Raw genomic sequence first — 26,823 nt, 5'->3', positions numbered from 1 at the left:
ACAGAAGGATGATCAGCTAGAACTTCTTCAGTTGCAAATGAGTGCAGCTGAGCCTCTTCAGTTGGTTCCAAAACTGCCTGTTCAGTCATGATAACTGACTGAACTGGCTCTTCAGTTGTCAAAATCTCTTGTTCAGTTGTGAAGGGCAACTGAACTGGTTCTCAGTTGTGAAAATTTCTTGTTCAGTTGTGGAGGGCAACTGAACTGGTTCTTCAAGAGGTTGATTTGGGGCTTGAAAAACTTGTTCTTCAGTTGATAGCAACTCTTCAACTACTTCAGTAGTGGATAGTTGAACATCAGAGGCAACTTATTTGATTACATCATCAATGTTGGCCAATGATAATTCAGCGTCTGTGTAGAGTGTAGCTTCAACAGTTGAAGATTGAGGAACTTCAGTTGAATTTGATGTATCTTTAGAAAAAGAATCAGTCATCTGTTCAGCAGAGCCTGCACTTGGATCCTTGGATGGCTGATCTTCTTGAGCTGATTGATCAGCTAGCTCATCTGAAGAAAGATCTTGGGAATTATCTGGAATAATAAGCTCTTGATCCATTTCCCAATGTTTTATTTCCATTTGCAGAGCTAACAAGTCCAAGTTCAGTTGGTCATGAACTGCTTTATCATTAATAGCAGTTGGGCTTGTGGGATCGTAGTTTTGACGCAACTGACCGAGCAACTGACTCAGTTTCTTTTCTCGTATATGATCAAAGAAATATTTCTTCCTCTCAAGTGCTTGAACCACCGTGGCATCTTTGACCAGTTTCAGAACAAGTGTTTCCAAGGCAATGAATTTCTTTAGAACTGATTTCTTCTGCAATTGCCTGGCAAACACCACAGTTCTAAATTTTACCCATTCTTCATAAGTTTTGAGTTTACCTTCAGAAAATTCATTGATTTCCTCCCAAATGAGGTCAATTTGCGTCTGAATGGTATTGGTTGGTCTGGGCTTTTCAATCATTTTCCCTTTGCCCTTAGATTCAGTTAGAACATGAGAATGCTCAGTCCTGATCTTGTCGCGTCCACCTGTTCTCGAATCACTTAGGTCTTGCCATTGGCAGAGGAGTTGGTCTGGTGACAGTGATAAGTGGAGCCTTGACTCCATCAAGCTTCTTCTTTTCACCAGATTCGGTGATAGACTTTCTGAGAACTGCAGACAGTGGTAACTGATCATCAGTTGACGGCTCAACTGGTACAGTTCTGAGTGGAGTAGCCTTGATCGGCTGATCAGCTGCAGATTGGATGATTCTATCAGATGGGATAGTGCTTACATCCAACACTGATTTAGTCTTCTAGGTCCTGGGTTTCTTGGAAATTTTGGGAGATGGAGTCTTCTCAGATCACTCTCACTGATAATCAGTTTACGTTTAAGCACCTTTTTCTGAGTCTCCTTCCGTGCTTTCTTAACTGATTTGGGAGATCCTTCCATCCCAATCTCCTTCTTCACTTGAATAAACTTCTCAGGGAGTCATGTCCAGTTTCTGCTTGGGTGGCTGGACATTTTTGGCATTGAAGATTTTCAGTTTTGATGATTTCTCAGAATCATCAGTCACCATCCCCTTGACCTTCAGCAAATAGCTGAGCTGGACCGCAAAACCCTTAGATTGCTTGGAAGATTGAAACATGTTCCTCAAGATGTTGAAAATAATATTCTTCCAGTTCATCTTTCTTTCAGTCATGATTGCAGTCATAGCTTGAAATTTCTCCAGAGTTAGTGCAGCAAAGGATCCTGCCTTTGCCAAGATCCCCTTCGCTACAATATCTGCCAGCAGTTGTACTTCGAGCTTCAGTTCCTTCTTGGGATCGGAAACTTTGATTTTCTGACCATCAGCAGACATTAGTGATTGCATCTCTTCAACATCATATGCCTTGACTTCAGAAAGATTAACTAGCCCATCAGTAGGCAGTTGAAATATGTTGCAGAAGAAGTCATCTTCAATGATCATTAGCTAACCATTTACAGTAGTTGCGATACTGCCTTCTTTAGTGACATAGCCGCTGGCATAGAGATCCAGAATCTCTTTAGTATAAATTTCTTGAGAGGATAATCCCAGAAATTGTTTCAGTCCAGCTGATTGTAATTTCAGAAAAACGTTCTTGACTTCTTCTTCTTTTACAGTTAAGACTAAATCAAAGTTGATCACCATAGCGTTCATAACATGAGCTGGGACCTGGTTTGCCATTTAATTGAGTGAAATCTGCGAAAAAGAGTATGCTTGAGTAGAAATTTGCTCTGTATGCTGAATGTGTGCGTAAGAAGAAAAAATCTGAATTGGAGCGGGTATAGTACTGATGTAAGTGACTGTTCAAATTTTTTGACACGCGTCAATCCAGGAAAATTTGAATTTAAAACGTTTGTACGTGTGATAACAACGTGTGTAGAATATGAATGGATTATGTGGGTCCACGTTTTAAAATACTATTCAATGAAAGACAGCAATTAATGCTTCGACAAACAGTCACATCATTTAATATAGAATATTATTCGATTTATCAGTTAACATATTTGAGAAGATCAGTTGGGTCAGCAATTGAGTGACCAGTTGAGAACTTAGTCAGTTCAGTTGAAGACCAACTGACTATTGTCTTCTCAGTTAACTTTTTGCTCGATATTCCCCTTAATAAATGCAAATAAATAAGGGTAAGAGAAACTTAGTCTGGATCAGTTAAGGCTTGATGACTATTTGTCTTCCTTCTGTCTCTTGTCTATAAAATTAAGATCATTGTCATTTGATAATGATATCTGAACTCCAATGGATTGTGAAAGCAGCATTCATGACCCTCATCCTTCATAGATGCCTGAATGTATTCAGAGGTTTGAAAGAGATGCCGAGGAATACGTCTTTACAAAGGTTATGTCCGTTTGGACTACTGCTCACTACATCCAATCAATCAATGATGGAGAATTCCCTGCTTCTGCTCAACAGAGATCACTTGCAAGGAAGCTTAAAAGGCTTGCTCAAGTCGATCATATATCCGATCTAGTCAAGGATGATGTGTTGATCCACATGATGCAGTTGAAGGAATGGCAGTTGCTTCAAAGAATTGAAAATGCCGAAGCCTTCAAAAATATTAGGAGTCATGACTTGAATAACTGGTTGATGTTATGGAAAGATGCCGTAGGGAGTTGACTAAGTGATGTAGTATGGTATCGATTTTGTTCGTAATAAATCTTGATTTGTATTATTGCTATTGTCTCTTTGTCTTTCTGCAAAACTTAAATTTTATTAGTTGATAAATAGTTAACAAAGTGAATATAATAACTGATAAATGACTAACTGACATAAGTTGACAAACAGTTAACGAAATGAATATAATAGCTGATAAATTACTAATGACATCAGTTGACAAGCATTTAAATGACAAACTGAATGAACAGTTATTGACAAAGCAGCAATAAAACTGAAATAATTAAGATAAATCAATTAAACCAAGTATTTTGCGAAAGTGAGAAAACTTAGTCTCTGGAAATGGTTTGGTGAAGATGTCAGCAGCTTGTTGTTCAGTTGACACATATTCCAGTCTGATAGCTTTCTTTAGAGCATGATCTCTGATGAAGTGATGCCTGACATTAATATGCTTGGTCCTTGAGTGAAGAACTGGATTGTAAGTTATTGCAATCGTGCTTGTATTATCACAAAATATGAGAGATTCTTTAGCATCAACTCCATAATATTTTAGTTGTTGCTGAATCCAGAGCAGTTGAGCACAGCAGCTTCCAGCAGCAAGGTATTCAGCTTCAGTTGTGGAAGTAGCTATGGATGTTTGCTTCTTGCTGAACCATGAGATCAGTCTATCTCCAAGAAACTGACAAGATCCACTGGTGCTTTTACGATCTAGCTTACATCCTGCATAATCTGCATCTGAATATCCAACTAAATTGAAAGAAGAGTCTTTAGCGTACCATAATCCCACATTTTGAGTGCCTTTTAGATATTTTAAAATTCTTTTGGCAACTATAAAATGTGATTTCTTAGCATTTGCTTGAAATCTAGCACACATGCAAACAACAAATACAATATCAGGACGACTAGCAGTTAGGTACAATAATGAACCTATTAAACCTTTGTAGAGTGTCGTCTAAACTGATATTTTCCCTTGATCATTGTCCAGTTTGACTGATGAACTCATAGGAGTGCTTGCAGCTGAACATGTTTCCATGCCAAATTTCTTGAGCAATTCCTTCGTGTATTTGGTCTGACTGATAAAAATACCAGTTTCTAGTTGCTTCACTTGTAGTCCGAGAAACATCTCAAATTTGTCATGCATTAACTTGGCAAATTTCTCACATAATTTGGGGTTAGTTGACCCAAATATAATATCATCAACATATATTTGCACGAGTAAAATGTGATCATTCTTAGAAAATTTGAACAAAGTCTTGTCAACTGATCTAACAGTAAAATCATGATCAGTTAAGAATTTTGAAAGTGTCTCATACCAAGCTCTTGGAGCTTGTTTAAGACCATATAAAGCTTTGTTCAAATGATAGATATGATCAGGAAAAGAGTGATTGATAAAATCAGGAGGTTGTTCAACATAAACTTTTTCTTGCAACTGACCATTCAGAAATGCACTTTTTATATCCATTTGATAGACTTTGAAGTTCTTGAATGATGCATAGGCAAGGAACATTTTGATTGCTTCCAGTCTTGCAACTGGTGCATACTGTTTCATCATAGTCAATTCCTTCTTCCTGCCTATATCCTTGTGCAACAAGTCTTGCTTTATTGCAGTGCAACTGAACCATCTTCGTTCAGTTTATTTCCGAATACCCATTTTGTACCTATAATAGTTTTTCAAACTGGTCTTGGAACTAAGTTCCAGACATTGTTATGGGTAAACTGATTTAGCTCTTCTTGCATTGCATTTATCCACTTAGGATCAGCAAGAGCTTCATCAGTTTTCTATGGTTCCAGTTATGAGATAAAAACAGAATGAATGAACAAATTAAGCATTTGATTTCTTGTTCTTACCGGGTCAGATGAATTACCTATCACCAATTCTGGTGGATGAGATTTCTTCGTTCTGAGTTCAGCATTAGTTGTTTCCATATCAGCAACTACTTCTATTGGCAACTGAATGTTTTCAGTTTCAGTTGGAGCTATATCAGTTGGTAACTGAATATCATCTATTTGCTCCACCAACTGATTATCAGGAGCAGGTTCCTGTTCATCTAATTGATCTAATATTTCTGGTTCAGGTGTTTGAAGGATATTTCTATTGATATAATTTTCTTCTTCACTTTCATCCTCCAAACTGGTCTCTGTAAATCAATCAACTAGCTCAACTGGATCAGTTGGCTTATCAGTTAGTACAATTTCATCAAAAACAACATGAATAGATTCTTCAACATTTAAAGAACTTTTATTAAAAACTCTATATGCTTTGCTAACTGAAGAATATCCAAGAAATATTCCCTCTGCAGATTTAGCATCAAAGGCTTTTAAATGATTTTTACCATTATCAAGAATATAATGCATGCAGCCAAATATCTTGAAATAAGAAACCACACTTTTTCTTCCATGCCAGATCTCATATGGTGTTTTCACGTGATTCTTATTAATCATTGATCTGTTCTGAGTATAACATGCAGTGTTTACTACTTCAGCCCAAAACCTTTGTGAAATACCAGAATCAGCAAGCATTGTTCTAGCAGCTTCTTTAGGGGTCCGATTTCTTCTCTCAGCTATACCATGTTGCTGAGGTGTTCTAGCTGCTGAGAGCTCATGCTTGATTCCAGTGTTTTCTAGAAAAGTTGAACGATTTTGATTGATGAGTTCAGTCCCTCTGTCAGACCTTATTCGATCAATCCCAACTGATTTTTCATTTAAAAGTCTTTTGAAGAGCTTAATCAGTTGTGCAGTAGTTTGGTCTTTGGATTTGAGAAAAATAACCCAAGTAAATCTTGAAAAGTCATCCACAACTACTATGGTGTATTTCATTCCCCCTAAACTCATGACTGGTATTGGACCAAAAAGATCCATATGTAACAGTTCTAAGCATCGGGAAGATGATTTACAACCTCTGTTTTTTAATGAAGATCTTACTTGTTTACCAAACTGACAAGCTGAACAAACTTTATCTTTTGAAAAATCTAATTTGGGCAAACCAGTTACAAGATCATGGTTACTCAGATAGGAAATAGATTTAAAGTTTAAGTGGTTCAACCACTTATGCCACAACCAGTTTTTAGAATATTTGGAAGCAATAAAACAAATTGGTGCATAAGGTTGTTCAGTCCAACTGACTTTGTAAGTATTTCCACAACGATTTCTATTAGGATGACCTCATCAGTTGAGTCTCTAACTGAACAACTGTGTCTGTCAAACTGAACTGAGAAATTATTGTCGCATAACTGACTGATGCTTATCAAGTTATACTTCAAATTCTCAACTAGCAAAACATCTTTAATTGTAAATTTATCATGGATAAGATTACCCTTACACACAATTTTACCTTTGAAGTTGTCTCCAAAACTGATGTTTGGTCCAGTATATTTGATCAGTTGAGATAGCAAATTTCCATCTCTTGTCATATGTCGCAAACAGCCACTGTTTAGATACCAAGTTTTTTCTTTGTTTGTACATGTTACCTGCAATCACACAGTATATATAATTTTGGTACCCATATTCATTTGGGTCCTAAAGTGATTAATCCTTTAGGAACCCAGACTTGGACTAGTCTAACTGACTTCCTAGTTGTTGTGTTCCAAATGGTTTTTCTCGATTTCTTTGCAATGTGTGTGTGATGTGAGGATGAAACAGTATGATTTGTATCCTTTTTCAACTGACTATTCTTTTGATAACGTTTCTGAACTGGCTTACAGTTGTAGTAATTGTAATAGCCATTCCTTGAGTACTGATTTTTGTGACTGAATCGTTTAGGTGACCAGTTTCTTGTATCAATTGAACTCTCAGAGCTATATCCAATTACATACTGTTTGCCTTTGTTCTTACTTTCAGTCAATTAAACAGCTGGTTTACTAGATTCTGAGAATTCATTTACCATGGTTGATTTTACAAATGTAATGTACTTTTCTTTGTTTTCATTCAACCTTGGTTGTGTATAACTTGCAGAATTTTCAACATGATTGTTAAAGCCTAAACCAGTTTTATCATCAACTGATTTTTGTGAATTTGCATTTCAGTCAGTTCAACTGAAGACTTGTTCCAAGCTTGAATCAATTCAGTATGTTTTGAAATTTTTGTTTTTAACTGACATATCAAAGTTTGATTTTCAATCATTTCAGCTTTTTGTTGTGAAATCTCCCTTTTTAGACTCAACAGTTCAACTGACTTATCAGTTTCTCTTTGTTGTTATTGGGATCAATTTGCTCAATTCTAACCTTCTGAAATGATTGAGCAAGTTTGTGATACTCATCTACCATGTCATGCAATGTGGTAATAAGTTCCTCACGAGTGAAATCAGAAGAGCTGAAGTCAAATAATTGTTCACTTGCTGACTCCAGTTCAGCATCATCTGCCATTAAGCACTTGACTTCCTCTTCATCTTCACTTGAACTGATTTGGCTTTCTGATTCTGACTCATCACTGTCAGTTTCAGCCCACTTAGATTTGCTCTCTTCAGCCAAAAGCACTTCATGTTTTTTTTAAAAGATTTCTTATCATCCTTGGTCCTTCTCCTGCGTTCATAGGGATTCTTTTCCTTTTCAGTTGATACTCTACTGTCCTTCTTTGGCTTAGGACAGTCTGCTATGAAATGACCATATTTACCACAGTTATAGCAAGCATAGGATTCTTCTTTGGACTGATTTTTCTGATACTGCTTCAGGAAGTTTCCTTGATTCCTTCTCATAAACCTTCCAAATTTCTTCACAAACAATGACATAGCATCATTGCTCAGTTGATCAGCAGATTTGACAACTGAACCAGTTGGTTTCAGTCTGACAGCAGTTCAAAGCAGTTGTGGCAGCAGGTGTAGAAGGTTCTCCTTCTCTGGTTTGTAGTTCAAACTTGTAAGCCTTTAGATCAGCAAACAAGTCATGAAGTTCGACATTGTTCAGGTCCTTGGATTCTCTCATTGCGATGGTCTTGACATCCCATTCTTTGGGAAGACCTCTGACCACCTTTAGTGTCACTTCTTTGTTCGAATACACTTTTCCAAGTGCATTCAGCTCATTGATATACCACTGATCCTCTCATCATATTCGTGCAAGGATTCTCCAGCTTTCATCTTGATGTTATCAAACTTCTGAACATCAACTGATAGTTTGTTCTCTTTTGTTTGCTCGTTTCCTTCACACAGCTGGATTAGTTTCTCCCATATTTTTTTGCCAGTTTTGCACATCTTGATTTTGCTGAAAGTAACTTTATCCAGCGTTTTATATAAGATATTCTTAGCCACATTGTCTAGGTTGGCTTTCCTTTTATCATCAATTGTCCATTCATCTCTGGGCTTTTCTATGCGATGAGGTGCCCTACCAGTAATGGCAACTGCTGTATTTGCTTTAAGGATCTTCATGGGACCATCAGTAATGACATACCACATGTGGTCATCTTGTGCATCTAAATGAGCCTGCATTCTGATTTTCCAGTCGTCAAAATATTCTCTGGAAAACATTGGTATTTTATTGAATGAAGACATGTTGATCAGTTTTGTGAATAAGAGTATTCTGAGACAAGATTCAACTGCTCTGATACCACTTCTTAGGATCGGTTGATTAGGTTGAGAAGTGTTTAGAAAGGGGGTTGAATAAACACTCACGATTTTTGAATCTTTTCGAATGAAGTGTCAGTTCTGAGACAAACTGAAATTAGGAATCTTGTCAGTCAATGACAATCAATTTAACTGATAACAGTTGCGGAAATAAACTAACTGAAAGATAGAATAAATAACTGAAGTAATAACACAAAGATTTATGGATGTTTGGAGAATGAAATAACTCCTACGTCACCCCTTCTATCACAAGGATATGATATACACTAAAAAACATTGATAAATACAAAGATTGTACAGACCACTTCAGTTTAGACTTAACACTGCCAAAAATAAAACTCTTAGTTTACTAAATATCTCACAGTTCTTCGACTGAACTTAGCACAACTGATTTAGATAAGATCAAATAAACAATAAAACTATTTGTGCTTGTAAGCTCGAAAGATAGCCTCAAATGCTACAGATAAGTGTGAGCTTTTGATCTTTGAGTAAGAGCTATAAATTCAGCAGGGTAACAGCAAGCTTGAGAATAGATAGATCGATTGGTTCCTTGCTCAACTGCTATTCTAACCTATTTATAATCTTCTCTTCAACGGTAACATTAAATATAATTTGAATCAATATATCCGTTAATTGCCACGTCAATATTCTTCTGATAATCTTACACTGTAAGCTCTGAAATGCAGCGTTCCACTACGAGTTGCAGTCTGCTTTGTACTGTTGTCGGTTGAATGTCCTTTTCAACTGATGGCGTGTGCAGCTGAATGATCAGCTGATAAGCTCACAACTGAATATGTCAAAAACTGATCAGTCAGTTGTCTTCGATAGTTCAGTTCAGCTGGTTTCAGTTGCCTTCGAAAAACTGCACATTAATCTTCAGTTAGGCAAATGTCAGTGTATTTGTGTAGTTCAGTTACTACAATTTACTTGATCAGTTAATTCAATTAATTAATCACTTAGTTTGTCAAACAACCGAAATTAAATTTCCAACAATTATCCAGTTAAAACTCACGTCGATTATAACCCACTAACACAAATAGTCACATAAATTTATAATCCGGGTAATCAAGGTGTTTATCAACTATCATAGGTAAACCACTGATATGTCACTGTACATGATGGATTCACTGAATAAAAATCAATATGTATGTCCTAAATATGCCTCTAATATGATGAATTATCAAAATGTTAGGCAGTGTATTAATTGTAATGTGTTTGAACTTTGTGTTGGCAACTCCACTGTTTATGAGTCAATAATTCCAAAAAAAATGTTTTGGTTCAAATATGGTAGCTCCCACACTAGAATAACGGTGTTCAAAGGACTCCTTTAGGTAGCTTTTTCCTTCGTTATTTTGACTTAGAAATGGTAGCTCTTGTAGTAGAAGAACGTTTTTCAAAGGACATCTCTAGGTAGCTTTTTTCATTTTCTTCTAATCTCATTAATTTTATTTTCTTCATCTTTTCTGTTTTTCACCAAACTGCTAAAGTTTTTTTTACCAAGTCTCCATTTTCATATTGGACATGATCAAGAAGATCTTAAGATTCCTAAATTATTTGATAATTGAGATTGAGCATAAAACACCTACAAAAAACTTGATTAAAGATTGAACTCTTTCAGGGTGCACACTAAGAAATTGCCATCACTTGTACACGTAACAAAATAAAATAGGATGATTATGATTATGCAATATGCCTAGCATCCTAAAAATAGACATGCATAAATGGTGTTGTCATCGGTGTTGGCAACACCAATGACAACATGAGTGTGTGATTATTGAATGCACATGCTGAAAGACTTCCGAAGATTGGAAAATCTCTCAAAGTCCAAAGCTTTCAGAAATATATCTGCCAGATGGTTTTCAGTCCTAACAAATTCAAGCCGAATTATACCTTTTTCAACAAAATCTCGAATAAAGTGATGTCTTATGTCTATGTATTTTATTCGGGAGTGTTGAACATGATTCTTAGAAATTTCTATAGCACTGGAGTTGTCACAATATACAGTCATACCTCAATCATTTGATTCATCTAAACAAGTTGTGAGCAGCAACTAGCAGCTACTACATACTCAGACTCAGAGGTGGATAGGGACACACAATTTTGCTTCTTGCTATACCAAGACACAAGGTTATTCCTTAGGTAGAAACACTCACCCGATGTGTTCTTCCTATCATCAAGGTCTCCGGCCCAGTCAGCATCAGAAAAACCTACCAGATTTGTGTTTGTATCTTGAGTGTACCACAACCCTAACTCTAGTGTATCTGCAATGTATTTAAGAATGCGTTTCACGGCTTTTAAGTGTGATATTTTTGGATTTACTTGGTATCTAGAACACTAATAGACACTAAACATACTATCGGGGCATGTGGCAGTTAAGTACAGAAGACTATCGATGATGATGTAGCACATGGTGTTGTCAACACCATTGGCAATATCATCTTTAGACAGTTTTTCACTTAACCCCATGAGATTTTTAATATGCTTAGAACTATCATTTGAGAACTTTTTAACCAGATTCTTAGTATACTTAGATTCACATAGAAATATACCATCATGCATAACTTGCAACCCTAGGAAGAAATTTAACTCTCCTACCATGCTCATTTAAAATTGCGATGACATTCACTCAACAAAGTTATCAACAAGTTTTTGTGATGATGCACCAAAGATAATATCATCTACATAGACTTGGAAAATCAAAATATCATGTTTCAACTTTTGTATAAAGAGGGTTTTATCAACCTCACCTCGTTTAAAGTCCAAGTTGATCAAATAATAATCCAACCTACCATACCATGTTCGAGGAGCCTGTTTCAGTCCATATAGAGCCTTCTTCAGTTTGTAAACATGGTACATATGATGTGGATCTTCAAATCTTTTTGGTTGACTTACATATGCTTCCTCATTTAAAATTCCATTTAACAGGGCACTCTTTACGTCCATTTGATACAATTTGATGCGCATGTGACAAGCTATGGCAAGCAACAGTTGGACTTACTCAATTCGGGCTATAGGAGCGAATGTTTCATCAAAATCCACCCCCTCTACTTGTGTATACCCTTGAGCTACCAACCGAGCCTTGTTTCGAACAATGTTATCGGATTCATCTGTTTTATTTTTAAAAATCCATTTTGTTCCAATAACATTGGTATTCGATGGTCTAGGAAATAGGTCTCATACATCAATGCGCACAAATTGTTCAAGTTCTTCATGCATTGCATTGACCCATAATTCGTCTTCTAGTGCATCGTTAATGTTCTTAGGTTCAATATGAGACACAAAACAAGACACTGTTAGGATCATTTTGAAGGGTCAAAGTATTTAGAAGGGGGTTTTGAATAAACACTTTAGGATTTATAACATTTTTTAATAATGGTGAATCAGTTTAGTGATAAACTGAATTCAAGAATCCTTCTGTTGAAATCAGTCAGTTAACTAGTATAAATACGGAAATAAACTAACTGATAGATTGAATACTCAAAGAATAACTGAAACAAAGAACACAAAGATTTTATGGATATCTGGAGGCTTCAAATGCTCATAATTCACCCTTTCTATCACAAGGATAGGTTTTTCACTAAAAGACTTTGATTGATTATAGAATCTGTAATAGCCCACTTCAGTTTGGACTTGAACACTGCCAAATTGAAACTCTTAGTTCCCTTTAAAATTTATCAGTATACAACTGATTTTCTTTCTTAACACAACTGATCTTAGAAGATCGAATACGACAATGTAATGTGCTAATATTTTAGCTCAAATGATAGCCTGAAAGCTATGAAATATCTCTGTTAAGTGTGAGATTTTCTTTATGAATATCGTAATTGAACTTGTATGTTTGAATTCAAAGATCACTCAGAATGATGATTCAAAAGTTTTTTTTCTTCAAATGAACTCCTCGGCTATTTATATGCTTTGCTTCCGACAGTAACATTGAATGCATTAATTAATACTTATCCGTTGATTTATCCTTACTGAATGTGTCAACATTCTCCTGACAGTAGTACACTGTGGCAGTCTGATATGCGGCACTCCCAATATGAGTTACAGTCTGTTGTTTTTACGATTTGTTGGTTGTGGCTAAGCTTTAACCGATGACGTGTCAAACTGATTATCGGTTGACTATATAGCCGATCCGTTGAACTGATTGTTATAGCCGATTAGTTCCAACTGATGGTTCAGTTATCTTTAAAGATTCAGTTAGCTTCAATCAGTTCGATTTCTTCCGATTATTTAACTCATTAAATATCAGTTCAAGCAACTTCAGTTTGTGTAGTTTCAGTTCGAATAAATTAAGTTGAGCCGATCAGTTCTGCAGTCTTCAAAAGCTTTATTTGTCAAACTTCGAAATTCTGATTCTAATAGTGACTTACTTGTTAAAATTTGGAGCTCCTGCAGACTAATCCAATCATTTGGCGTTAGTTCACTTTTTCTTTCTTTCTTGTTTGCACATCATCATGCACTTCACCAACGATCTATGATGATGGATGGTTCTTCTGAATCTTTCTTGGAATCTGATTTCCTTCATTATTAACCACATCATCATTGTCCTCATTCTCTAGTGTTTTTGTTCAGTTCAGAGGTGGTGTTGTGCTAGGTGTTGCCTCATTGGTCTCAACACCAGACTCAAAATTATTTCTGGTCAGTGGTTCACTTACATTCAACAGTCCTTCAATATCATCCTCTTTGGTTTTTTCTGTTAGGTCTGCAAAATCATCAAAAACAACATTAATTGATTAAATAGTTGTCCTAGTTCTCAAATTAAACACACGATAGGCTTGACTATTTATTGAGTCACTTTTAGAATCAAATTTTGCAAGATGGTCTCGATCATTTAAACGTAGCAAACACAACAAAAGATATGAAATTATTTAAGGTTTGGTTTCTTTCCCAAGATGATTTCATAGGATGTCATGGTAGATCTACTCCTTAAAAATACACGGTTGGAAATATGACATGTATTTAAAGTTTCGGCCCAAAAACGTTTTGACACATTTTTGGAACTTAGCATAACCCGAGCCATTTTTTGAAGGGTTCGATTTTTACTTTCAGCTATTCCGTTTTTTTGTGGGGTCTTCGGGGCTGAAAATTTATGAGTAATTCTTTTATTATCACACAAGTAAGTAAAATGAGAATTTTCGAACTCTTTATCATGATCAGTTCTTATTTCAACCACCCTCACATCATGCAAATTGGTTATTTTAGCATGCAACTTCTTGAAAACATCAAAAGTATTAGATTTTTCTCTAAGAAAACTTACCCAAGTAAAACGAGAAAAATCATCAATACAAACAAACGAATATTTCTTACCACCCAAGCTCTCAACATCCATTAGACCCATTAGATCCATGTGCAAGAGTTCAAGTCACCATGTTGTCCAAAAGTGTTGCAACACAGGTTGCGCAACACGGGTTTGTTTACCTTTCTGACACGGACCACATACATATGCATTACCTAAACTTAAATTCGGCATACCTCTTACAACATCAAACTTACACAGATTCTTCAAGGTCTTGAAGCTCACGTGTCCCAATTTTTTATGTCATAGGTCCAAGTCACTTACCCTGGCACTTCGACAATAATCACATTCTCCCAGTTGGTAGCAATTGTCAGCAGACCGAGCACCTAACATTACACAAACATTGACATCATTAAAAACTACACAATTATTTTTACTGAACCTAACATGCAAATTATCATAACAGAGTTGACTTATGCTTATTATGTTCAAATTAAGTCCTTCAACTTGTAGAACATTATGAAGTTCAGGAAGCCCATCAACATTCAGGGTTTCTTTGCCTATAATTCTTCCTTTAGCACCACCACCATAGATTACACGCCCACTTTTTACTTCAACATAATCTGTGAGGTGTTTGTTAGATCAGGTCATGTGGTGTGAGCACCTACTGTAAAAGTACCACGTACCTGCAATGTTAGTTTTTAAAGAAGTATAAATGAAATTTTATCGAATAACAATTTTGGGTACCCATATTTTCCTTGTGGAAGAATTTTTGACTGCGGTGTTGTTCTTGGTGTTGTGGAACACCTGATTTGATTGTCAATTTAGGTAGTCATCTCTTAGATTGTAGCAGAAGGGCTTGATGTGCCCAGGCTTATGGCAGTAGTGGCAGGTAAACTGTTGCTTTCTTTGATTTGGTTTAGAGGTTGACACTGGTTTCTTGGTTTGTGACACTTTCACTGGAGGATCAACTTTCAAATGAGACGAAGAAACTCTGATTTGTTTCGGCTTTTGTTCCGAGAATAGCTTTGAGGTTGGTAGAGTCTTCACAGTAAGGTCAACCATTAAAGGGACTGAATAGTCTTCACTTCCCTTTACAAACAGTAGTTGATTTTGATCCAGAGTTGGAAGATTCACCATGTTCATATACGCTTTCAACATATCCAAGACCAGCTCTGCTATCATTTCCCATTGTTGGCATTGAGTCAATCTTTGATGAACTTGAGTTGAATTTTGCAAGAGTTTTTTAGGCCTTCTCAAGATCATCCTTCACTTTGCAAAAATTTCGAGGTCCTTTCTACTCAATAAGATTTCAAGTCGAGGCAAACTGCTTTTTAAATCAGTATTTTCTTTCGAAAGCATCGAATTTGTCTCATTTCTTTTTAGCTAATCATCATACAACTCTTCATACATCATCTGGAATGTCTCTATAGTAAGCTCTTTTTGGTCATATTCTTGGACTTCTTCACAGTTTGGGTTCCCAAGAGATTTGGCATTAAGGAACAGTGACTTTGAGATGGTGTTGTGGCCCGGTGTTGCAACACCAAGTGGATTGACTTGCAGTTGGAGTGTATTCTTCAAAATGGTAGACAGAGAGGTGAAATAAATTTTTTTACTGGATTCAAGTTTATCATCAGAATCCTCATCACTCAAGGAAACTGCCATGCTTTTATTTCTACGAAATCGATTGGCACACTCATTTGCATAATGCTTATATTCAGAACACTCTCTACAATATACAAAGTTCAACCTTTTAGTTTCTGGTTGAGCCGTCACTTCATTTCTCGATTTAAAATACCCTTGAGCAGGTGTATGCAGTTTAATTTTGTCAGAAAGGCCAAAAGAAGGTTGGTTGCATAATTTTCTTCTTGTCTCTCATCCTCTTCAAATAATCATCTAACTTCTTAGTAATCAAGAAGATTGACTCCTCACCGAGATCAGATTCGTTTGCTTCCTGAATTACGTTGTTGAAGGAGTCATCAGAAGCTTGAAATGTTGGCCTTCCCCTTATCTCTTTTTTGTAGATTTAAATTCATCTCAAATGTCCTGAGGGAGCTTATCAAATCTTCCAGATTCAAACGTTTCCTTTGACTCATCAATGGCACAGATCTTGATGTTAAACCATTCTGGAATGGATCTCAACACCTTGTTGACAAGTCTTTCATTAGACAAAGGGTCACCGAGACTAAAAGCTTCATTAGCTATGTCTCGAAGTCTTTGATCATACTGAGGCTCTCAAATTTGGAGGTCAGCATCCTCAGTTTAGTTCTATGAACACTTTCTGATCCTTCATAATGTTTTTGGAGAATGTCCCAAGTGTCTTTGGCAGATGTGCAATTGGTAATAAAGTTGAACATGTTGACATCAACAAAGGTAAAGATGTCATTGAGTGCCTTTGAGTTAAAATTTGAGGTCTGAAGCTCATCATTATACCATGCACTCTCATGTTTAACTCGGCTGTCACCATCTGCATCAACAATTCTATGTGGTGACCAACCATCCAGAACATGTTGCCAAGCTCTTTCCTCGATGGATTTTATATACATCATCATCTTGACTTTCCAAAATGCATAATTCGATCCATCCAAGGCTGGTGGTCTAAATGCTGCACTTAAAGCCAATGCGTCCATTGAGCTTACATTTCCTGTAAAAATAACAGTAAACTAGAATCAATCACTTAGTATATCAAGAGTTGGCTCTGATACCACTTGAAAGATTGTTGTTGATCATAAATCGACATCAAATATATTATGATGTGTGTACCATAAGTTAGTGTTGTTTTTTGTTGTTGTCAACATTAATACACAACATGCAGCGAAAATTAGTTATTTACACTATATAAACTTTTAATAAATAAATGTCAGATTTAAATTATGCACAAGTACGAATACTTGTGCAATGCCTCATGGCAAAAATTTACTAGAAAATATATAAATCGTTTACACAAAACAATACTAGTGAGATCAAAACTCAAACCAAATACTAGATGCATAAACCAAAAATCGTATTGTTTAAAACCAAACGAAATCACTCTTCACCCAACACTTCACGCAATGTTGTTCTTGAGTGTCATCAACACCAATCAGCAACATGGAAAGTATGTGAATCAATCACACAAACTCTTCACACGAAAATCTTCAACTCTGAACTTTATGTATGCTCAAAGAAAACTCCAGCAGCTGCCCCCGTTCTTTTATGAATATTCCATATATATACTTTACCCATATCTTGGCCTTATTATTGTCCCATAAAATCAATCCTACAAACATGAAAACAAGATTTTATTAGAAACAAAACTCTATTTTAAATCAGAGATAACTTATCTAAGGATAAATATCAAATATACATTATCTAAATATAATTACCATTGATAAATTATCTAGGAATAAATATAATTGTTAGATCAATTCAGATTAGTCCAGATTTAAATATAATATTTTCGTATTATATAAACGAATAAAATTAATTAGGAATACAATATTCTTTTCAGATTGATATTGTCATCGGAGTGTTTCCGATGGTTGAAATTGATTGTTTCGAATAATTTGCTTGATCGGTATGTAAATCTTCTACTACATATATATGCACCATACGATTCCTGATCATAATTCCAAAACCAACCGTTACCGTTATAGGATCGAACGATTGTGAGTGAATTTGAAATACAACTTCTTGATATAGATTGGGCTCTGCCTCTTACGTTTTTTGTTCCGGTTTGACTACTGCTTGAATTGATTTTTAACTAAATTTTGTTATTTGTCTAAATTTTGACAAGGAATAAAAGACAAATAATATGACTCGTAGGGTAAATTTTATTATTCAATAATTATATATTTTAAGTATTATGAGTAACAGATCGTGTAAGAACAAATAAAAATAAGACTTAAATTTAATACATATAATTTAAAACAAATAACATTAAATTGAGTTGTCCATTAATATTCTCACAAAAAAATTAATGAGATTCTCTCACTGGTCAATTTTGTGACACAAATATGTAAACTGACCCGACCCATGAAAAATATTATTTTTTATATCAAAAATATTATTTTTCACATTAAATATCGACATAATCAACTAATCTCACGAATATAAATTTGTGATATTTGAGAATAACTCTAATTTTTTATTGTGAGTAGGTCTTTCATAAGACGCTCTCAAAGATCTTTATTCGTGAGACGGATCAATCATGTCCATAATTACAATAAAAATTAATATATTTGACATAAAAAATAATACTTTTTCATGAGTGACCCATATAAAATATATGTTTCACAAAATTGACCCGTGATACAGTCTCACAGGATTTTTTGTGTTTTATTGTATGGATAATTTTTTAAAGATCAATAATAGTTTTTAGTCACAGTTCAACACCGCGATCATTATTCTTTCGGTTTTGAATTTTTATTTTAGAGATTTAAGCGAAATTTGCAAGTCATATTCCAACTATTTTAATTTCATTTCTCAATATCAACAGAATTTATAGCTGATTCCTAACTATGTAGTCCTCCAGTAAGACATGTTTTTTAATCCACCACACAACTGCTCTAATGAAGTAGGCAGTGGTCAGTAAACATATGTTTTTATGTATATACAAGGTAGTGTTGTTATTTGCATTCCAGTCACACTCCAACTTAAATCGTTACCTAATTGATTGTCAAGATTAGTAGATTACCCTCACACAAACATCAGTTATATTTCCAAGAAGTTAGTATTAATCTCATTATATTATGTTTAGCTAAAAAAACGAATAATATTATTGGTAGGATCGGTTTTAGACTCTTAAGAAGTGATCATGGTTGAGTTAGCAACCGAAGAAACATTTCTTAATCTAAACTAATGAATCTAATAAATTTATATGAAAGTGCGGAAATAACTCGAGCTTATGGAGTGAATGTTTTGGTCAAACTGATGAACAAATAATGAAACTAATAAAGGGTGCCGGAAGTTCGATGATCAAACGTCTCTATGTCTCCTCTTCTTCGCTTGCCGGAAGGATCCTGATATAAGACTTTTAATTTATACGAGTCATTTGTATAAAGTTATCTCAATTGATGTCATAATATCAACTGAGACACAATGCGTGCTGATCAGTCGCTCGAGATGTCAAGCCCTGACCTATAGCAGCCAGATGACAATCTTGGAGATGAACTCTAACTACTACAACCATTTTCTTCTACTACTTAGAATAGATTGGTGTGAAGGTTGAGTTACTGTGAAGAATTGCTCAACGGTCATGAGTGTTGGTCCCACGTGCGGAATTTGAGATAATAAAACTCGAAAATAAAGAATAAACTTGGACACCGAGATTTATGTGGAAAACCCCTAAAAAATTATTAGGGTAAAAACCACGGGTAAGATGAAAAGAATTCCACTATAATATTTTGTGGTGTACAACTCACTCACTGTGTTTCCAAAGAGAACACACACTCTCTTAATATAGGAGAACAAACACCTCACAAATATTATAGAACTAAGCACTCAAATGCTTATAAGATAAAAGAAAACTCGAAGAAGGGATGATTTCAGAACTAAGGAGGGAGCTCTATTTATAGAGCCCCTTGTCCGTGTGAAGAGGCGTTTTATATGCGTCTTCCATCTTCTGAATTATTAATCAAACAACCCACGTTTTTTTAGTCAAATTTGACAACTCAATTGTCAAATTGAATGGCCTCATTTTGCTCCTGCCGACATTTCTCCCACTTGGAGACTTGATTGATAATCAAACACATCTCCATATATCCTTTCAATCTAGTCATTCCCTGCTGCTTACGTTTCCACTAGACCACTTGAGGATCTACACCACTCAAACTTATCAGTGTTCACTGGCTTGGTCAGAAAATCAGCAATGTTATCCTTCGTATGGATCTTCTGCATATCCACGCTTCCTTCTTCTACTACTTCCCGCACAAAGTGAAATTGTACTCCAATGTGTTTCGTCCTGGAATGAAAGGCTAGATTCCTTGCGATGTGCAAGGCACTCTGACTGTCACAAAATAAAGGAACATTCTCTTGTTTGTGCCCGATCTCCTCCAATAACATTTTAATCCATATTGCCTCCTTACAACCTTGAGTCGCTGCCATGTATTCTGCCTCTGTTGTAGATAACGCCACAACTGTCTGCAGTATTGAAACCCAGCTTACTGCTCCCCCTGCAAGTGTAAACACATAACCAGTAGTAGATTTCCTCTTATCAGGATCTCCTGCATAATCTGAATCGACATAGCCCCTGAGTGTAAAATCTAATCCTCAATAACATAATGCAGCATTCGAGGTACCATTAATGTATCGAAGGATCCTCTTAACAGTGCTCCAATGCTCTCGTCCAGGATTCGCCATATACCGACTAACTACTCCCACTGCTTGAGTAATGTCTGGTCTTATACAGATCATAGCGAACATCAAACTTCCCACTTCTGATGCATATGGTTCTCGAGACATCTCCATCCTCTCTGCTTCACTACCAGGACACATCTCGGAGGATAACTTGAAGTTAACAGGAAGAGGGGTCGAAATTGACTTACTATCTTGCATGTTGAAGCGTTGCAAGATTTTCTTCAAATAATTTTTCTGCGAAAGCCAAATCTTTCTATTACTTCTATCTCTGTGAACTTGCATCCCTAGAATCTTGTTTGCTGGTCCCAAGTCCTTCATATCAAATTCCCTAGCCAACTGTGCCTTCAATCCTTGGACCTGATCTTTGTTGGGGCCTGCTACCAACATGTCGTCTACATACAACAGCAAAATGATATAATCATCACCAAACCTCTTGAAATACGTACAAGGGTCTGCACTCAGACTGTTGTATCCAAGGCTCGTGATATAGGAATCAAATCTCTTGTACCAACACCTCGGCGCCTAGTTTGAGACCGTACAGATATTTGTTCAACCTGAAAACCAAGTTCTCTTTGCCTTTTTCTGCAAAACCTTATGGCTGGAGCATATAGATTTCTTCTTCAAGATCTCCATGAAGAAATGCTAATTTCACATCTACCTGTTCTAGATGTAGGTCAAACACCGCACATAATGTCAACACTACTTTGACTATTGTAAGTCGAACCACAGGAGAAAATATCTCATTGAAGTCAATGCCTTCTTTTTGAGCATACCCTTTTTCCACCAATCTAGCACGATGCCGCTCCACTTGGTTATTGCCATCACGCTTGATCTTATTGATCTATCTGTTTCCAATGGCTTTCGTTCCTCGTGGTAGTGTAACAAGATCCCAAGTTTTATTCATGTCTAATGCCTCCAACTCTTATTGCATTGCTATCATCCACAGTGATACATCCGAGCTTTGAGTAGCCTCGTGGAAACTCGATGGCTCACCATCCTCTGATAATAGACAATATGAAATGTTGCTTTCAGTGACATAATCTGAAAGCCAACCTGGTGGTCTTCTGTCTCTAGTTGACTACCTCACGTTGGAAACCTCAGATTCAACATGTTCTTGTTCTTCGTGCTCTGGTACTTCTTCACAAGAAACTTGACCTTCGTCTGTCTTATTCTCCACCTGAAATATAGTAGTTTCTGAATTCGGTGTGCCTTTGTCTCCCTTTACTTTATCTTCCTCGAAGATAACATCCCTGCTGATGACAAGCTTGTGAACAGTAGGATCCCACAAGCGAAACCCCTTTACTCCATCAGCATAACCCAAGAAGATACATTTTCTGGATTTCGAATCCAACTTCGATCTTTGTTGCTCATTGTACAGAACGTACACAGGACTTCCAAATGTATGCAAATGAGAATAATCTGTCGGCTTCCCGTCCACATCTCCATCGGAGTCTTCAGATCAATCGCCACTGAAGGAGAACGATTGATAATAGAACAAGCGGTTTTGACTGCTTCTGCCCAAAATGACTTTTCTAGACCTGCAGTCCTTAACATAGCTCTTGTTCTGTCTAACAAGGTTCTGTTCATCCCCTCCGCCACTACATTCAGTTAAGGTGTGTAAGCCGTCGTCAACTGTCTTTTGATGCCCTCATGTTGACAATATGCATCAAATTCGTCACTGGTATATTCTCCTCCATTGTCAGTCCTCGGACATTTGATTTTCTTTTCTGAATCAAGTTCAACCCGCGCTTTGAAATCTTTGAAGATCTGAAAAATATCTGATTTCTTCTTGATCTGATACATCCAACATCTCCTAGAGAAATCATCAATGAACGACACAAAGTGTCTCGCTCCCCCTAGGGATACAACCGGTGCTTGCCAAACATCTGAATGAATCAGCTCCAATATGCTTTTGCTCCTGGCAGTAGAAGTGTCAAACTTTAATCTGTGTTGTCTACTGGTAACGCAGTGCTCACAAAAGGGTAGTGACACTTTTGTAAGTCCCGGCAGCAGCTTTTGTTCTAAGAGAATTTTCAATCCCCGTTCTGACATATGCCTGAGCTTTCTATGCCATAATACTGTTAATTCTTCTCCTGAACCAATTGATGCAACAGCTAATTGTGCCTCTTTGTGTGTTTCTCCCAAAAGTACGTACAGATTTGCAGCAACTTTTTTCGCCTTCGTAACCACAAGCGCACCCTTCACAATTTTCATAATCCCGTTCTCGATACGAATTTTGCACCCGATGTCATCCAATTGCCCCAAAGACAAAAGATTTTTCGTCAGTCTTTTCATATGTCGTACCTCCTGTATGGTGCGAATAGTGATATCAAACATTTTAATTTTGATAGTACCGACCCCAACGATTTCCAAGGCATGATCATTTCCCATGAATACAGATCCTCCTGAGACTGGTTCATAATGATCAAACCATTCTCTCCGAGACGTCATGTGCCACGTCGCACCTGAATCCATAATTCATGTGTCACAAAATTTGTGTCTGCCTTCTGCAACTGTTGCTGCTTCGCTGAATAATATTTCACCACCGCCTGAAGTACTGGCCATATTTCCTTGAAAACTTTTATCGATACTCGTACACTCTTTCTTGAAGTGCCCTTTACCGCCACATTTAAAGAAGTAAATATTTTTCTTCTTACTTCTCGACCTTGATCTACCTCGTCTTTGGCTCCCACTGGAGTCACGGTCCATAAATCTTCCTCTTTATCATCGGTAAAGCCACTGCCTGCTTCGAAGTTACCAACCTATCTTCCTTATTCTTGCGCCGGCTTTCTTTTCCAAGAACCGCAGTTAAGACATCGTCGAATCTTAGAAAGCCCATGAGAATATTGTTGGTTTTGTTGATGATAAGTTGATCATATGAATCTGGTAGACTTTGAATTAGAAGCTCCGCACGTTCATTTTCCCCTATTTTATGTCCCATGGAAGTGAGTTGGGCAAATAGAGTATTTAGTGTATTGATATGGTCGGTCATCGATGAGGATTCCGCCATCCGAAGAGTATAAAGCCTTCTCTTTAAGAAAATCATGTTGTGTAGTGACTTGACCTCGTACATCTTTGTCAGAGTATCCCAGATAACTTTGGCTGTTTTTATCTCAGAGATACTTGACAAAACATCGTCTGCTATAGCAAAGTGTAAATTGGCAACAACATTATCATTCATCTCATTCCACTTTCCATCATCCGTAACTTCCACATGTCTATCTCCAATAGCCGCCAAGCAATTTTTCTTTCTTAAAACTGTTTGTATCTTTATTTTCCACAGCATAAAATTGCTTCCGTTGAACTTTGCTATCTCGTACCTTCCCGCCATTATGTCTACAACAATTTAGTAGACTGGACAAAATTAATCTTGCCTTAATAAAAATCTCAAAAAATATTTTCTGATATGGAAGATCAGTCTAGGCTGCAACCATAGAGCATACTCAGAATTTTAAGAAATTTTAAACCAAGGCTCTGATACCACTTGTTGGTCCCACGTGCGGAATTTGAGATAATAAAACCCGAAAATAAAGAATAAACTGGACATCGAGATTTACGTGGAAAAACCCCTAAAAAATTATTAGGGTAAAAACCACAGACAAGATGAAAAGAATTCCACTATAATATTTTGTGGTGTACAACTCACTCACTGTGTTTCCAAAGAGAACACACACTCTCTTAATACATGAGAACAAACACCTCACAAATATTATAGAACTAAGCACTCAAATGCTTATAAGATGAGAGAAAACTCGAAGGGATGATTTCAGAATGAAAAGTAAGCTCTATTTATAGAGCTCCTTGTCCGTGTGAAGACGCGTTTTATACGCGTCTTCCGTCTTCTGAATTATTAATCAAACAACCCACGTTTTTTTTAGTCAAATTTGACAACTCAATTGTCAAATTGAATGGCCCCATTTTGCTCCTGCCGACAATGAGCACTCTTGATCCTTGAAGATATAATATGGAGATGAAGTTGTGTTCTGATGCTCGAAGGTGCTCGTGATAAGATGGTGAATGTGAAAATGAATACAAATGCTTCCCAGTTTGAAAGATTGGGCTTCCATGATGATAATATAAATTTAATGCAATATTCGATAATGATGATAGGCCTTCTTCGTGTTCTCGATCACCTTCGATTGAGATGATCCTTCAATTGAGATTTTTCATATATCTCCTTTATACACCACGAATTCTTCAACAGTGGTTAATAATCTTTTTGAAACTCTATACCGTTTTCTGGAAACCCTTGTTGTAGATTATCTTTGGTTGTAGCTGTATTAATTGTTTCACTACAAGAAAAGCCTTCAACAACGCATATACGACAACAGTTTTAGTGAAAATCGTTGTCGTATGTGCGTTTCTTAAACAAAAGACAACAGTTTTATAAAAACCGTTGTCTTTTGGGGGGCAAAGACAACGGTTTTTAGGGTCAATGACAACGGATTTTGTCTTTATAAAACCGTTGTCTTTAAGCGTTTTTTAAGGACAAAGACAATGGTTCTATGAATCGTTGTCTATTAGCATGTTCTTTTTACAGGTGTTTTTTGGACAATATTTAGCGACGGTTTCAGCAAAACCATCGCTAATTTAAAAATAGCGACGGTGACGGTTTTGTTAAAACCGTCGCTAAATGTAGCGATGGTGTATAATCCATCGCTATATATAGCGACGGTTTTAAGTAAAACCGTCGCATGTTTTAAATTAGCGACGGTTGTAATAAATATAGCAACGGTTGTAAGCAAAACCGTCGCAAATTTAAAACATGCGAGGTTTTGCATTAGCGACGGTTTAACCAAAAACCGTCGCAAAATTGTCTATAAATATCCATTCTTTTGGTTCATTTTCTTCACACAAATTCACAACACTTAAAATTTTTTTCTCTTACACGATTTTATCACTTCACAACACTTAAAATTTTTCTTCTTACACGATTTTAGTTTCGATTTAGGGTAAATTTTTTAACTTTAATTTTTGATAAATTTTAAGTGTTAGTTAATATCATGAATATTGTTAGCACAGTCAAATTGTAATTTTTTTTAGATTTATTAAATTACTAAAAGTAATTTTTTATTATTTTAATGAAAATATTAGCGACGGAAATCATGAAACAACTGTCGCTAAGTTTGCGACGGACTTTATGGCATATTAGCGACGGTTTATTAAACCGTCACTAATTTTATTTGCGACGGTTATTTTAAAACCGTCGCAAATTGTATCTACAACAACGGATAAAAACCATTGTCTTTGAGCACGCCCTTTAACCACGGGGCCTTTAACAACGATTTTACAAAACCTACGACAACGGTTAAAAATAGTTGTAGGCCTCTCTTTTTTGTAGTGTTTTTGTCATTTGTTCCAACAAATATATGATTAATATTGCTTCATTAGTGCTGGCTAGTATGATCTTGTGGCTTGGAGCTTATGTATGTCAAAGACTATATCTGGTACATAAGTTCTTTGTTTTCGTCAAAATCTAATATCTTTTCGATCATGTATATCAACACGTTAAAATAATAATAATATACTATATTTAAATATTATAAAATTGTAATATATATATATTCATTTAGAAAAACAAATTATTAAGGTTTTAAAATAAAATATAAACATTTTTTTATCATCATATATATCTACTATATTATAAAACATAGTATTAGGGTACAATAATTATCCCTATTTGGTAGAAATCGAAGCATGACGCTTGTGCTACTGTACGGTTTAAAATATTTTATTTGTATCATTACCATCAATTATAAACTTTCGGTTCTACAATTGATATCAGAGCCAAAGTCACGAGTTCGATTCTTATTGATAACAATAAGTACAATATTGGGAGGAAAATTGTTGGGGTGCAATAATTGACCATGCTGACTAGAACAATCGAAACGCGACTCTTGTGTTATTGTATGATTTAAAACATTTGAGTTAAAGAAATACCACAAGCTATACATTTTAGTAAAACGATAAACAAGCGGTCTTATAATTCTTATCATATCCAAGGTCACGGGTTCGATTCTCACTCATGACTGGGAGTATAATTATTGAAGAGAAATTATTGAATACAATAAATGTCTCTGCTAAATAGAGCAAAAGCTTTGGATAAAACACTTGTATACATGAGATCTTATACTGAGAATAGTGATCACTTCCTTCTATCTCCTCTTCACTTGCAACTAGGTTGGATCTCACACCAATTTTTCCCAATTCTGTCTCAATGTCACATTTAATATTTATATTTAATTTCATGTACTTATTAATGATTTCAAATTTTAACGATTTTTTTCCACTTTTTCTCAAGTAGCTCCATCATCCTTCATACGACAAATCTTAACTAAATAAAATATTTAAAATTCTTTATTTTTTAAAAAATCAAAACTAAATCAATTATGTAAAATATATTGTGCATATGCATATAATATTCATATATTAAATATGAGTGTGTTTTTTTTTTTTTTTTGCATTTTACTTCCTTTGTGTTTTATATATTTGAAATTTATTTTTCTTACATATTATTATTTATCAAAATTGATAAGGGGGTAAATATCAAATACATGAAATATAAGTGATGT

General features: G+C 35.8%; 1 protein-coding gene across 1 annotated transcript; it reads right to left on the bottom strand.

Moving 5' to 3' along the window:
* Positions 1-10,704: 10,704 nt before the first annotated feature.
* LOC142505507 (uncharacterized) lies at positions 10,705-14,666 on the bottom strand. The gene is made up of 5 exons (XM_075618522.1): positions 14,663-14,666; positions 14,423-14,538; positions 14,240-14,301; positions 11,031-11,164; positions 10,705-10,937 (listed from the first exon to the last, which is right to left on the bottom strand). The coding sequence occupies exons 1-5, from the start codon at positions 14,664-14,666 to the stop codon at positions 10,705-10,707; spliced, it is 549 nt and encodes a 182-aa protein (XP_075474637.1).
* Positions 14,667-26,823: the final 12,157 nt, after the last annotated feature.

This window comes from Primulina tabacum, chromosome 1 (genome assembly GCF_025594145.1).
Source record: "Primulina tabacum isolate GXHZ01 chromosome 1, ASM2559414v2, whole genome shotgun sequence".
Lineage (NCBI taxonomy): Eukaryota > Viridiplantae > Streptophyta > Magnoliopsida > Lamiales > Gesneriaceae > Primulina > Primulina tabacum.
This window is presented reverse-complemented; position numbering and strand designations above follow the sequence as displayed.

What these genes read in the sequence shown, in the direction of transcription:
- LOC142505507 (XM_075618522.1), bottom strand. An exon ending in AACTTCATAATGTTCTACAA is followed by an intron (nt 14,302 to 14,422) that starts GTTGAAGGACTT and finishes GTGTAATGTTAG; the next exon opens with GTGCTCGGTCTGCTGACAAT. An exon ending in AACTGCCACATGCCCCGATA is followed by an intron (nt 10,938 to 11,030) that starts GTATGTTTAGTG and finishes AATACATTGCAG; the next exon opens with ATACACTAGAGTTAGGGTTG.